Genomic DNA, 14309 nt, shown 5'->3' on the forward strand with positions numbered 1-14309 from the left:
AACTGCACTGAGACTTTTGGGACATTATATGTTTCAGTTTAAGTGGTTTCTTTCATAATCCTATGTAGTTTATTGTATGCATTTAAAGACATTATTCTGAGAAGATAGCCAAAGGTTTCCCTGGACTGCCAAAGGGATCTACAACACATAAAAGGATAAGAATGCCTGGTCCAGAGGATCTTAGGAAACAAAATGGAATTAGGCTTGAATGGTCTGAATCTTGCCTTTGGTCAAATCAATGATAGGTCAACTCTACAACATTAGTCCTTTGAGTCCTAAATTCCAAGGACAATTGAACCAGAAAGGCAAACATAAACCACCTAGAGCTGCTGTATTAGTCATAACACTGGTATGGGTCCTTTTGAAGACACAGGAAATTAAGCAATTGCTATGCGTCCCCTTAAGGACACAAATATTTTCCAGTAAAATAATATTAAGCATAATTAGGAGTAGGCCTTTTTATTTTTGGTGGGGCAGGAAATGAGACAATGAGAAGGAAGAAGGGAGATTGTGTGTTATTGGGGTATATAAACCACATCTTCCACAAAGCCCACCATGGAGGTAACCCTATATCCTCAAAGATTCTGTCAGTGAAGCATATATAATACAGACTACTCTGACCCTCACTGCTTGGAGACCAGGTAGGTCACATTTTGTCTTCTTCTCTCCCCACGCTCAGTGTTCTTTAGTAAATTTCTGCCATTGGTTTTAGGTCCTACTAATGGTGTTCATCCAAGTTGGGGGGGAGGGCAGTTCGCTGCATCCCAATTCCATTTAGCCACTAATAGTCTTTTACATAGACTTATTTATTTCAAAACGTATAATCATAAACATACTAACTTACTCTTCCGACTCATAAGAGATATAAGCCCTCCCCTTTATACCACTGCAATCTCTGGGGAGGGAAAGGGGATTAGTTTCATAGTTTAGCTAAGTTCCAATAGAGCACAGTCCCAGTTCTGAGCACAAAATCCCACTCAGACTTAAGTCCCAGGCACATGGGCTTCTCAGGGTCCCCATGTGGAGATGGGTGGTTGTACCATCCTGCCTGGAATCCTGGCTCCAAAGTTATCATGAATCAAACTCCTGGGTCCCATGGGGATCCCCTCCAGGACCTGAAACTGAGGACAAACAAAACAGAACAGAAATAAACACCCCCAGACCCATTTCTCAGAGCTTGAGTAAAAGAGGGAGGATGGGAAAAGAAAGTACTTTCCCTTTCATTGGTTAAGTTCATGGCACCTACACTGTGGGTGAACTGTAATCTTTACTGGACATGGCAGATAAAAGTGGCTAAAAGGAGAGCAGCAGAGAGTGGTAGACAAGAATGGCTGTCTCACTTCTAATGGTTGTGATATCTACATCCAGTATTCAATTCTATAAACATTTATTAAGCACCTACTATCTGTAAAATGATCTGGAGAAGGAAATGGCAAGCCACTCAGTATCTCTGCCAAGAAAACCCCAAATAGAGTCAGAAAGAGTTGGACAGTACTGAAATTGACTGAATAACAAACATAAAAATGTGTCAGATGTGCTAAATTCTGGGGATACAAATAAGAAAAAGATGGACAAGTCTCTACCCTCAAGGAACTAACAGTCTAATAGGGAAAGACAACCCATAAAAGGAAACTGGAAAAAGATGGCAGACCCCAGGGGAATGTGGTGGGGTGGAGAGAGGGGACATCAAGATCTTTGTAATTCAAACCAAGCAGAGAAGCAGATTGAGAGTGGACAAGCTACTGGAAGAACTGAATTGTGTCAATCTTGACCTTGTCTTTATAAATGAAATCTTTTAGAAGAAGGAAGTTCCAGCTAAATGAAAGGACAGTTACAAGTTCTCATTGGAGAGGTAAATGAATGAATTGAACAGGCCACAACAATAAGGAATAAGGAATTAGGAAAATAATTAGGTTGTGAAACTATGTGCCAAAAGTTACTCAACTATACACAACCTTTGATCCAACAATAAAACTGTGGCTAGGTCCTGATTAGCATGAACAATGAATCACATGAAGTGGTTGCATTATTTAAATTTACATTACTTCAAGTATAATTAAAGACCACAGACTCAGAACTGGGGAGCTATGATCTCCCAAACCATGCCCCACCTCAATCCTGCATGAGGCACCTTTCTCGATCTATAACAAGCTTAGTCATTGAGCTATTTCCTCCAATTTACCCACACTTCTTGAATAGGATGGGCAGTAATTCCGTCCCAGGTCCTCCAGTAAAATTCCAAAACCAGGGTTCACCCGGAACACAGGACACACTTTCCTGCACAGACACGCCCTTCGGTGGATTAAAAGCCAATGGATGAAAAGATCACAAGGCTCCCACCCCCTTATTATCAAGAATACTAATAATACACCCCCTTCTGTCAGCTACTGGAAAGATTCACAAGTCCTCTCCCCAGTATCCAACAGCCCTCCCCATCCCATAGTTATAGTAATATACTGACAGCTCCGCCAGCCAATGAATGGAAAGATTTAAGGCTCCAAACCTCCAAAAACAGTAATACCCCCACCCTCTCACCCAGCTCTCCACCGACCCTGACCACACCTCCGTCCATCTGTAAAAGCCCCCTACCTAGCATACCCCGCCCCCACCACCTTAGTTCATATCTGTCCGAGGATGCTGTCAGCTCCTCCAGTTTATGGTCGAAAATATTTACAAAAAACTAGATTCCCATAGACAAGGAGAGGGAAGAGGGTACTGAAGCAACAAGACCGCCCTGAAGCATTGTGGAGGAGCCCCTCTGATCTTCTTCCACCCCGGGAGTTGCAGATCTCTAGGGGCTACAGAAAGGGGGATGATTAAACTCTAGTTTAGAGGAACCTAGTTAAAGACCCAGAGTTGGGGGAAAGCCGGGAGGAATCTTACGTAAGGAGGAGGGAAGGGAAGGGAGAGAAAACTGGGTTGCCATGACAACCAGCTTTGGGTCTCCGAAAGAAAGCAAGTTCTCAGAACAGTAGCGTGCACGTACATGAGGTTTACTAGTGTCCCCGCATTCCAGGAATTCCTAGTAGAAATTTACTAACAGCATAGCGTTTGCTTTCCTGCGCTTTGACTGCAGCGCCTCACGTAGCCTAATAGAAAACTTCAGCTCTTCCTGGTCAAACAGCGGTCATTGCTTTTTCCAATTCCTAAGTCGGAAAAAAACAAATTTAATAAATGCAAAGCAATGCGCCACAATCGCCTCCCCCCTTTTAAAGTTTTACTTTGTTTCATGGGTTAACAGTCTCTGTGCTACAGCTTCTCATAAAGTGCCCTGCGATGTGTAAAATAAAGGTGTTTTACTTTGTTACATTCATTATTGGCATCAAAAAGATACGGTTTTATCCGATAACATAGACTTGGGTTGGTTGTAGGAAAAATAAAATAAAATAAGGAGGTTGAACTAGCTGGCCAAGGACTTCCTCACTCCATCAAGTTCTGACGTTGTACGTCTCCGGCGTCTGTTTCCATGGCATCGCTCTAACATAAGGAGTACTTTGCTAGAAGTCTTGTGTTACTGTACAATTTGCTGCACTGTGGACAGTCGGTTATATTTTCTTGGAAGCAGCATGACGAGTAAGAAGAAAGAAATAGCGTTGCAGGTAAGTGCAGTTAGACTCTGCTACCTGTGACTTTGGATATATCCTTTTAGCTCTAAACTTTCTTTATCATTAAAATGAGGCATTTGCACTAGCTCATTTCCAAGATCTCTTTCAGTCCCGACAATCTAAACTTCCGGCAGGTGTAGAGCTTTGAACTTGGAATCAGGAAGACCTGGGTTATATGCCTCATCTATTCATTCAATAAACATTTTTTTAAGCGACTGGATGTGACAGAAACTGTGTTAAGGTCTGTTCAAGGAACTTACAGGAGATAACATGCAAAAATATATATACAAAGCAAGATGTGTGCAGGATAAATAGGAAATAATTAAGGGAGTGAAAAGCACTAGAATTAAGAGAGGTTAGGGAAGGAGGTGGGATTTTAGTTGGGACTTAAAGTCAGGGAGGTTAGTAGTCTGAATCGAGGAGGGAGAGCTTTCCAGGGCAGGAAAATGCCCAGAGTCCAGAGATGGAGTGTTTTGTTCTCGAACAGTCAGGAGGCCAGTGTTATCAGATCGAAGAGTAAGGTGTAAGAAGAATGGAATGGTAGGAGGGGGCTAAGTGCCAGTAGTTTAACTTTGGGCAAATCGTTTAACCTCTCTGCGCTTCATTTTCCCCATCTATAAAATGAGAGAGATAGGCGGAATGGCCCCTAAAGTTCTTTCACCTCTAAATCCATGATCTTTTCTTTCCTATCAAATTAGAACCTGAAATATACATTAATTGGCATTGATTGTTGAAGAATGTTTCTGTAATACTTTTTATTTCTTTAAACTTTTATTGACATCTTTGTATATCTCTGGAATAAATTTTATATATACTGTTGCTTTAAAGAAAAACAAACAACTTCTGATGAACAAAGTACAAACCCTTCAGTTTTTATACCTATTTTGACATTATATCAGTTTTCATTTTACCAGTGATCTTTTAATTGCCAACCCTCAGTCTTCATCCTTAATTGAGACCTGTCTTCTACATTTGAATAGGTTGACCACATCCTTCTCCAGGATGCTCTCTCAGTTCTGGGGTTTTGTGATACTACTTTACCTGGTTTTCCTCCTACCTATCTGACCCCTTCCTCTCAGTTCCCTTGGCTGGTTCATCATCTATCATAACCCTTAACTATGGATGTTTCCCAGTTTTCTAATCTGGGTCTTCTCTCTCTCCAAAACTGAACTCATTATCTTTCTCCCAAACTCTCCTCTCTTCCAAACCTCTATATTTCTATTTTAAATTAAATTTTATTTTCAAAGATCACCCTTCTCTTCCTCCCACTTCCTTCCATCTTCCCATTGAGAAAGCAAGAAAAACAAAATCCTTGTTAGAAACAAAATTTCTCATTCACCATGTAAAAAAAAAAATTCTCCATCTGTGCCCTGACTCTATCACCCCTCTGTCAAGAGGTGAGTTCTTAAGAATTATGGGTAGTCATATGGGTGTGTAATACACACACACACACTCACACACATGTCCTTTATTGTTGTCTCTTCTCTCTTATGTTTGTATTTCAAAATTTCTCTTCAACTTTGGTCTTTTCATTAAGAATATTGAGAAGCTGACTGTACATGTACAACCTACATCAAATTGCTTGCCTTCTCAATGCGGTGGGAGGAGAGAGAGGGAAGGAGAGAATTTGGGCCTCAAATGAATGTTAAAATTGTTTTTTTGTGTAATTGGGGAAAATATCAAATCATAAAAAAATACTTAGAAGTTCTTTATTTCATTAAAAGCTCATCCCTCTCCCTCATAATACTATATTCAGTTTAGCTGGTTAAGTTATTTTTGGCTGTAAACATAGATCCTTTGCCTTCTGGAGTATCATATTCCAAGTTTTCTGCCCCTTTATAGTTTTGGCTGCTAAATTGTGTATGTTCCTGACTGTGGCTCCTCAGTACTTGATTTTTTTTCCCTAACTGCTTGAAGTATTTTTCTCTCTTTGATCTAGAAGCACTGGCTTTTGGCTATGATGTTCCTTAGAGTTTTCATATAGGGGTTTCTTTCATGAGGTGACCAGAAGATTCTTTCTATTTCCACTTTGCCCCCTGGTTCTAAGAGATCCAAACAGTGTTTTTAAAGATTTCTTGAAATAGGTCTTCTAGGCTCTTTTTATTTTTTGGTCACAACATTTATACAGTACAATAATTCTTACATTTTTTCTCCCCAATCTGTTTTCCAGATTGATATGAGATCCTTTACATTTTCTTCTATTTTTTCCCCAGCCTTTTGACTTTGTTTTAATACTTTTATGTTGTCTCATTGGCTTCCATTTGGTCCATTCTAATTGTCGGGGAGTTTATTGCTTGGACAAAGTTTTGTACTTCTTGTTCAAAGCTTTTCATTTTCTTTCCAATTCTTTTTTCTACATTTTCTTTTCTTTTTTTTCCCTCAAGCATTCTCATTCTATTTATAAAAAAATTTTAATTTCTTTAAAAAATTCTTTCTTCATCTCTTCCAGGAATTCTAGTCGAGTGTGTGTCCAAGCTGTGTTTTTCTCTGAGGCATTGTTTGTAGATATTTTGCAGTCATATTCCTTTTTCAATGTCTTCAACATCCCTACCACCCTTATGCTCATTATGGTGGGGTGTTTTATTGTTTGTCTGTTTGTTTGTTCATTCTCCCAGTCTGCTTCCTGACTTTAGGACTGAACTCTGTGATGCTTCTGGATGGAAGGTCCGGGCTGATCTTGTTGCTGCTTTCTTGGGGTTATTAAGTAGTATATTATTCTAGGATCTCAAGGACAGTCTAGAGACCTGCAACCTTTCATTGCTCCCTAAGTGATCTGGTTCAGAGCAAAGTTTGATTATTACCTCCTGGTCTGAACTCTGCAAGTTCTTGACCTGGGTATGAGAAAGAATAGATGCTGCTGGACTCTACTCCTATTAGTGAGCTGGAATCTGTTGGCTTGAAGCAGCAGAATTGTAGACTCCCCTTTGGTTTGGGATTTCTGCCCTGGTTATTCTTCTGCAGGATGAATTAGATGTTGGAAGTGAGACCCTGCCTCATCTCTGAGATCTGAGCCATACCACTGTTACTAATGCTGCTGGCTTCTAAACTTCCTTCTTTCTCTTCATACCCCCCCAGTGCTTCCCTCCCTGGAGCTTCCATACACTGCCTAGGTTCCCTTCTCATTCCACCCTGCATCTGTGACCTGAGAATAGGTAGTGGGCAAACAAAATTGCTTATTGATAAACTGCCCCCAAAGTGCCCTGGTGTGGGTTTGGGAATGCTCTGTGTGCCTGCCTCTTGCTTTTGTGTATAGCCTCTCTCTGGGTACCAAACCTGAGCCTTTCCCCAATGTCTCCAAACCATCATGTCTCTGTCTTCCTATGCTGAGCTGGGCTGGACAAATGACTCACTATGGCTTTTTCTTGATTTCACCATGAGCATCCAGTCTGGTGTGTGTTCTAGATGTTAGGAGAATTCTGTGGAGAGGAGCCCATGGCATTACTTTCCTATCATTCTGGCATCTTGGCTCTTCCTCCCTCTATTTCTGGTGACAGTATTACCATCCTTCCTATACCTCAGGCTTATAATTTCTTTATTCTCATTTCCTCAATTCCTTGCACCACATATCCAATCAGTTGCCAAATTTTGCTGATGTTACCTTTACAAGATTGTTTGCAAATGACCTCTTTGTTCACACCTAAGTTCTTGCCTATCTTATTTCAACAGCCTCTTAACTGGTCTTTCTGCATCAGGTCTTTCTTTGCTCCAATCCATCCTAATCCACTGCTAGTGTAAAGTAATTTTCCTTGGGCACAGATCTGACCAAGCCACTGCTCTACTCAAATGACTCTGGTAGCTTCCAATTGCCTCTTGGATAAAACATAACCTCCTCATTTTCCTTTTAAAGCCCTATACAAGAAGCAATATCATTACTAAACATGTATGCTCCAAGTGGTATAGCATCCAAATTCTTAGAGGAGAGGTTGGGGGAGTTGCAGGAAGAAATAGACAGCAAAACTATACTAGTAGGAGACCTCAACTTTCCCCTCTCTGAACTTGATAAATCTAACCTTAAAATAAACAAGAAAGAAGTTAAGGAGGTGAATAAAGCCCTATACAACCCAGTTCCAACCAATCTTGTGGTCATATTGGACTTAACTCCCCTCTCATTCCCTGTGATCCAGCCAAACTTGCTTTCTTTCCATTCCTCACACATGACACTCCATCTCACATCTCCATGCCTTTACACTGGGTGTCCTACATGCCTGGAATGTTCTCTTCCTCTAAGAAATAATCCAAGTATGATGTTTTTTGCATAACACCTTTCCTGATCCTTCAATTGTTATAGTCTTCCCTCCCAAATTATCTTGTATTTAACTCCTTTGGATATATTTATTAATTTTATAGTCATGCTTTATATACTTACAATACTTATATTAATATAAGTATTAATATAATATAATTATATATTACATATAATATTAATTAATTATATTATAATTAATATAATTATATTAATGCTTTACATACTCTTTCATTAAAATGTAAGCTCCTTGGGAAAAGGGATTATGTTCTTCTTTGCACTTATATCCTCAGCAGCTGGGAAAGTGCCTGGCAACTACAGAGTAGTCACTTAGTGAGTACTTATTGATGATCTTAAAGATCTACAAAATCCAAGAGCAATTATATAAATGGTTTTAAGAAATGGTTTTCATTTGTGATACAAACCTCGAGTTCTCTGGTTTTGTTGAGATTTCCATGACCATGCCTGAAAATATAATTATTACAGTAGTGATCCAAGTAAGTCAGTTTGCAAAGTAAAATATTTTAAAAATTATATTTTATTTATTTTCTTAACATTTCCCAATTATATGCAAAAATTTTAAAACTTCATTAAAAAAAATTGAGTTCCTAATTCTCTCCCTCTTACCCACCCCTCCTCCACACATTGAGGAGATAAGCAATATAATATCAATTATACATGTCATGTAAAACATAATTCTAAATCATCCCTGTTGCGAACATGCAAGAAAAATAAAGAAAGTGAAAAAAAGTACTTCAATCTGTACTCAGAGTTTATCTGTTCTCTCTTTGGAGGAGGACAGCATTTTTCATCCTTTGGAATTGTCTTCAGACTTCAGTCATTATCTTGATGAGAGTGCTGAATCTTCCACAGTTGATCAACATTGCAATATTGTTGTTACTGTGTGCAGTGATCTCTTGGTTCCACCCATTTCACTTTGCATCAGTTCACACCATTCTTCCCAGGCACAAAGCAATAAATTTTGATAAGTCAAATAGGGCAATGAACAAAGTGTAAACTATACTATTGTAACTATTGACTCTGTGCCCATAGTTCCAGGCTTACATAAACTGGATTGAATTTGAGAGTTTAGCTCCCAATGGAGGAACTGGGAATGTCTGAATTTGGTTCATTTCTAGCTGTTCAATAGGGATCTGTAGTTCATCTAAAAGCATCAGCCTAACAATAAGCATTTAAACATAGAACAAATTTATTGAAAGACATGTAAATAACTTGAAAGAGGCTTACTTTTTATTTCAGTTAGCAAGGGAAGAGTAATAGCCCACCTTACAGTGAGTGCTGCTTCCTTCTCTCTCATTCCTCAGAATTTTTATTAATGACCCCTGCAAAGCCAAAAAGCCAAGTTCTTACCTGATACTTGGCTATCCTATAATAAGTCCAGTGTCTCTGGCTCAGAGATACCTGGAGTGAGTCAGACCCTACTCAGAAAGCCTGGGTAGGATATAGAAAGTGCAAGGGTAATTCAATTCAATAAATATTTATTAAACTATATAGAAAGCCAGGTATATTTTAGGACCTGAGAATACAAAAGCAAAAAAAAAAAAAAGACATAGTCCCATGCCTTCCAGGAAACATGGCATCTAGATGCCAATTATTGTACAAGTTAGTAGAGAGACAATGGGGTGTAGTAGATAGAGACAAAGTCAGCCTCAGAGCCAGGAAGACCTGGGTTCAAGTCTTGCTCTGACATGCATTGACTGAGTAACCTTGGGCAAATCATTTAACCTCTCAGTGCTCTAGGCAACCCTCTAAGACAGGGATTCTTGACTTTGTTTTGTGTCGTAGACTCTTTTGGCAGTCTGGTGAAAGTTAAGAACTCCTCCAAAAGGGTCTGTCGTTAAATGCAGAAAATAAAATACACAACTCTACAAAGGAAATGGATTATATTGAAATACTGACTTTAGATAAGCCAACTGAAAAAAGGAAAATGGAGACAGGTAGGAAAGCAAACATTCATGAAGGCTAAAGCATGAAAATGTTTAGAAAAATGGGTGAAGGAGGCACTAAGACCCAAAAATTTGAGTGAAGATAGGTTTGGGGAGCATTTAGAGAAGGGCTTTTTTCATCTGTAGTAAGAGGTAGGTCAGGATGAGGGAGAAGTATCTGAGAAATGACTAAACTGAGAAGTTTCAAATTTCCATCCAGTGCCAAGACTTCTAACTCATACACGAAGCCTGGGGAAATAAATTCCAGAAGGCCTAAGTGAAACAGTCTGGCCAGACAAATCTATACGAGGTTAGAAGTACGCTGACATTAAGGTCAAGATTTGTTAGGACAGCGAGAAGGAAAAAGAGACCTAAGAAGACTAGACCTTGTTCCCGTATACTTAGTGTTTTAGTACAATGTTTCAAAGAGATTCTTATTCTGAGATATAGGAACTTGCATGTGGGTGTATGTGAATGGATGTGTATGCATATACATATACATATATATGCACACACACACACATATTTTTATAACTTTTCAATATTTGCCTTTGGAATCCTATGTATTTTACTTTATAAATAAGCACAGAATAAATGTAGAATAAGCTAAACATAGAATGAATATAGGAGAAAACATTACTCTTGAGAAAACATCCATAAGTTTCACCTGATCCCCAAAAGGCTGTTTGACAGAAAAAAGGTTCAGAATTCCTGGATTAAACCATAAAAATGATGCAGATTTAACCAGCTCTTCAAGCCTGTTCCTACAATTCCATCTGTAAGTTCACCCCTCCAATAGTTCTTTAAAAAATACCCAAGTGGGCAGTATGTTGCTTTCATGGAGAAAGAGGAAAGAAGTCAAAATGAAGGGGAAACCCACAGTTTCTCCCAGCAATTGTCCCAGAGTTTAGGGAATTCAGGAAAACAATGAGAAGCGGTAGAGGCAACAGTCCTGTAGATGGTGCCACACGCCTGAATCCCAGGGTGGCTGGATCAAAGTTGTGGGATCCTCAGGGTAGAGTCTTGGGAAGAGCAGAGTAGCCCACTGAATCAAGTGACTGCTTATATGAGAATCATAAAAGGCATAAGAGCTCATTTTAAATGTGCAATAAAAATTAGTAAAATAGAAATATTGAATGCATGAATTCCAACGGTACAAAAATGAAAATCTACACAAAAAGAAACAGACACAGTTTCTAATATTAAAAATGTAGGTTAAATTAGCTACCCCCCCCCCATTTATATTCCAGGGAATTTACTGCTTTAAAATTTATGCATGATGTTATCAGAATATTGGGTGTATTTACATTGTTTTCTTTCCTTTTTTGGACTGGATCTGTGGAAAATACTCCAGCTTGTTGGATTGAATTATTGCTTTCTTTTTTTAAATCTGTGCTTCCCTTAGTGGAAATTTCATCCACAGAATTTGATGTTGATTCTCTCTCCCTGTGATGATTTTGGTGTCCTTAGCAAATGGTAATTGCTTCCCAGTTATGGAAAACCAAAGGAAGGTAACCAGTCAAATCCTCCCTCCCCACCACCTGCTACCAGATATCCTATACATACATATGATATTTTAAAATAGAATAGCTTTATTCTCTTGTGTTACATCCTGATTAATTTTAGTTTTTAATCTAACGCTTTTTAAATTTTCCTAATCTTTCCTCTTTTCCCCAGCAGGAGGCAGCATAGGCTCTTGGAGAGAGCACCACCCTAAGAGTACGGAGATCTGACTCTGCTACAGACTTTTCTTGTGATATCCCTTCCTTATACGCACATATAACCCAGGTCTCCAGCCTGAATCATTTAAATAGGATCCTTCTCATGGATGGAAAGAATGATGACTGGATGCTGAGTACTTGTGTGAAGGGAAAAGTTGGTTCTAGAATTGTGGAAAGGAGACATACTTCTTTCCTGCTTGAAGGGAGGACAATTCTAAACTCTTTTCAGGGAGAGCTTGATGGAGAAAGAGAATAGATTTTAGAAGGCAAACATATAGAAGGGAAATTGACTCCTTAACATTTCTACCTTCCGAAGTCTGTTCCACTTCTTCACACATATTTCCCTATGGAGAGTCTGGACCCAGGTATCCTCTCTGAAAACAGGAAAGGAGAACATCTCCTCTTCAAAGCTCTACAGCCAGTTTTATCCCTCACATAGGCATTCAGCATCTAATCATTCTCTCCATCAATGAGCAGAGTTTTATGCAAATGATCTGGGCTTGAGACCTAGGTTACATCCCGTAAAACAGGAATAATCCTGACTCTACCTACCTAACAGAATTTTGCAATAAGAATAAGTATCTTGGAAAAAAATAATGTCCTATGCAAATGTATGGTTTTATTATGATGGTCTATCTAATTAAAGTGACTAATGCTCATTTGAAACACAGCAATCAGTGGGAAATGCTTGAATTGTTCCCACTATATGCCTCAGTAAGCAGGAACAAGATTTGAGCACAGATAGAACATAGTGATATTGAATGCCAGGAACTGCCATGGAAGATTCCACCATTGTAAGATGGCATTTAAGCAGGAAAAATACTAGAAACAAGTTGCTATACTTTAAACCGGAACAGGTATGGTGGCTTGTAAAGAGATCTATGCAGAGGACAATGAAAATCAGAATAATATTCACGTGCATTAAGGATATACTAGACAAAGTTATGGGAAAGGAACAGGCAGGTTTTCACAATGTTCTGAATAGCACACCACATCATTACAGGGATGCTATTGGTTGAAAGTTACAGAGAGTGCAAGGTCCTACTATGCTCATTATTTGTTAACTGAAAAAGCATTTGATTGAGAAGAGCAAAATGCTGGCCTGGAGGCTCTCCTCCAACAGTCTTCTGGGCACATTTTCAAATAATCCAAGATTCCTGTGTGCTCGTTCTTCGTTGCTGAAGAAGACCATGCCATCAGAGAAATGATGACAGGACTTGCACTTGACTTTGTTTTGAGTGAGGGAGGGCTGTACAAGGTCACCAGTCTTACTTCTCCTCCAGAACATTCTGAATCCAGGGGCCAGATATTCATCAGGATGACTGGAGATGACCCAGGATGAGGCAGTTGGGGTTAGGTGACTTGCCCAAGATCACACAGCTAGTGAGTGTCAAGTGTCTGAGGGGAGATTTGAACTCAGGTCCTCCTGACTCCTGCACTGGTGCTCTATCCACTGCACCACCTAGCTGCCCTCCAAGATTCCTAGAAAGAATAACAACAGATACAACTTTATTTAGCAACTCTCTGATTATTTATGGCATGAAACAGGGAGACATATGGTCACTGAAGGAGTTTGCCACTGACATGGAGAATGTCTAGCATAGAATCCAAATGGAAAATGATTCCTTACATATGGTGATATCCTTCAATGTCATTTTCAGATGATATTTTATGGATTTCATCAAGACCAAGATTATTGCAGAGCCATAATCACTCAAAGGACAACAAATACCTATTATCTGGACAATAATATGAAGTTAAATGGAAAACCCAGAGAGCTGCTGTTTGAGTGGAAGTAGATCTTAGACAGACATTGCAAATGAACAATAATTTGGGCTTAGAATTGAACTGGAGAAGAGGACACTAGACAGCTTTTGTATGATTGAATAGTGCTTTTATTGACACCAAGATTTTCCTTGAAAAAAAAAAAAGAAAAGCCTGTATTTTTAACATCATTATTCTTTTGGTGATGTTATGTGGCTCTGTGTCCAAAGAAATAAAATTATGGGTCACCTAAAGGGAATTGGATAGGTCACAGTGAGTATAAAATGGTACCAATGGAAGATTTTGCAAGAGATGGAAAACAGTGGTTTCAAACTCAAATAGAAATGGGACCTCTAATCTGTACAAAAGGATCTTTGCAGGTCTCATACTGACTTAGTTTAGAATGCAATATCATCTGTGCTTTTAAAAATATTTTTATTTTGTTCAATATTTTCAGTACATTTTAATCTGGCTTTAATCCTGGGCTACACTCAGGGGTCAAGAGATCCATGACCCATGTCTGACACCTTTGGTCTAAAAGAATATCAGTATGGACATATGTGAAAGGAAAAATAAATAGTCTGGTCTTATAACAAAACAAGAGATACCTATTGGACAGTCCATGGGGTCCATTTGGTGTGAATTTTAATGTTAAGAGTCACTCCAGTAGGTTGGGTAGATTCTCCATAGAGGATTTATTGGACGACAAATGAACAAAAGACATCTAGGATGAGAAGGCATGACTGTATAACAACTTGCACAATTGGAGAGAGTACCCCCATCATAGAGACCATGGATCCATCAAAGTGTTCATATGTGCCTTGGAGATCTTCTGGGCCAAATCCCTCTTCATTTATATATGCGAAAACTGAGGTGCAGAGACTACTCAAGGCAGTGCTGCTAGGAAGCATCATAAGAAGGGGTTCAGTTTGGATTCCTTGCTTCTTAATTCAGTGTTCTCTTCACCTCTGTCATATTTCTACCTCAATGCTATGTGTACATTGTTATTTTTGAAGATAACATCATTGTG

At 39.1% G+C, this 14309-nt stretch overlaps 1 protein-coding gene across 1 annotated transcript in view; it reads left to right on the top strand.

Annotated features, from left to right (window-relative positions):
* Positions 1–3466: 3466 nt before the first annotated feature.
* The window catches only part of NME9 (NME/NM23 family member 9), a 35328-nt gene continuing 24485 nt past the window's right edge, over positions 3467–14309 (top strand). Inside the window, exon 1 of the mRNA XM_072613555.1 lies at positions 3467–3599. Coding sequence (XP_072469656.1) covers positions 3567–3599 — 33 coding nt within the window. The 5' untranslated portion in view covers positions 3467–3566. The remainder of the gene's footprint in view (positions 3600–14309) is intronic.

Source organism: Notamacropus eugenii, chromosome 5 (assembly GCF_028372415.1).
Source record: "Notamacropus eugenii isolate mMacEug1 chromosome 5, mMacEug1.pri_v2, whole genome shotgun sequence".
Classification (NCBI taxonomy): Eukaryota; Metazoa; Chordata; class Mammalia; order Diprotodontia; family Macropodidae; genus Notamacropus; species Notamacropus eugenii.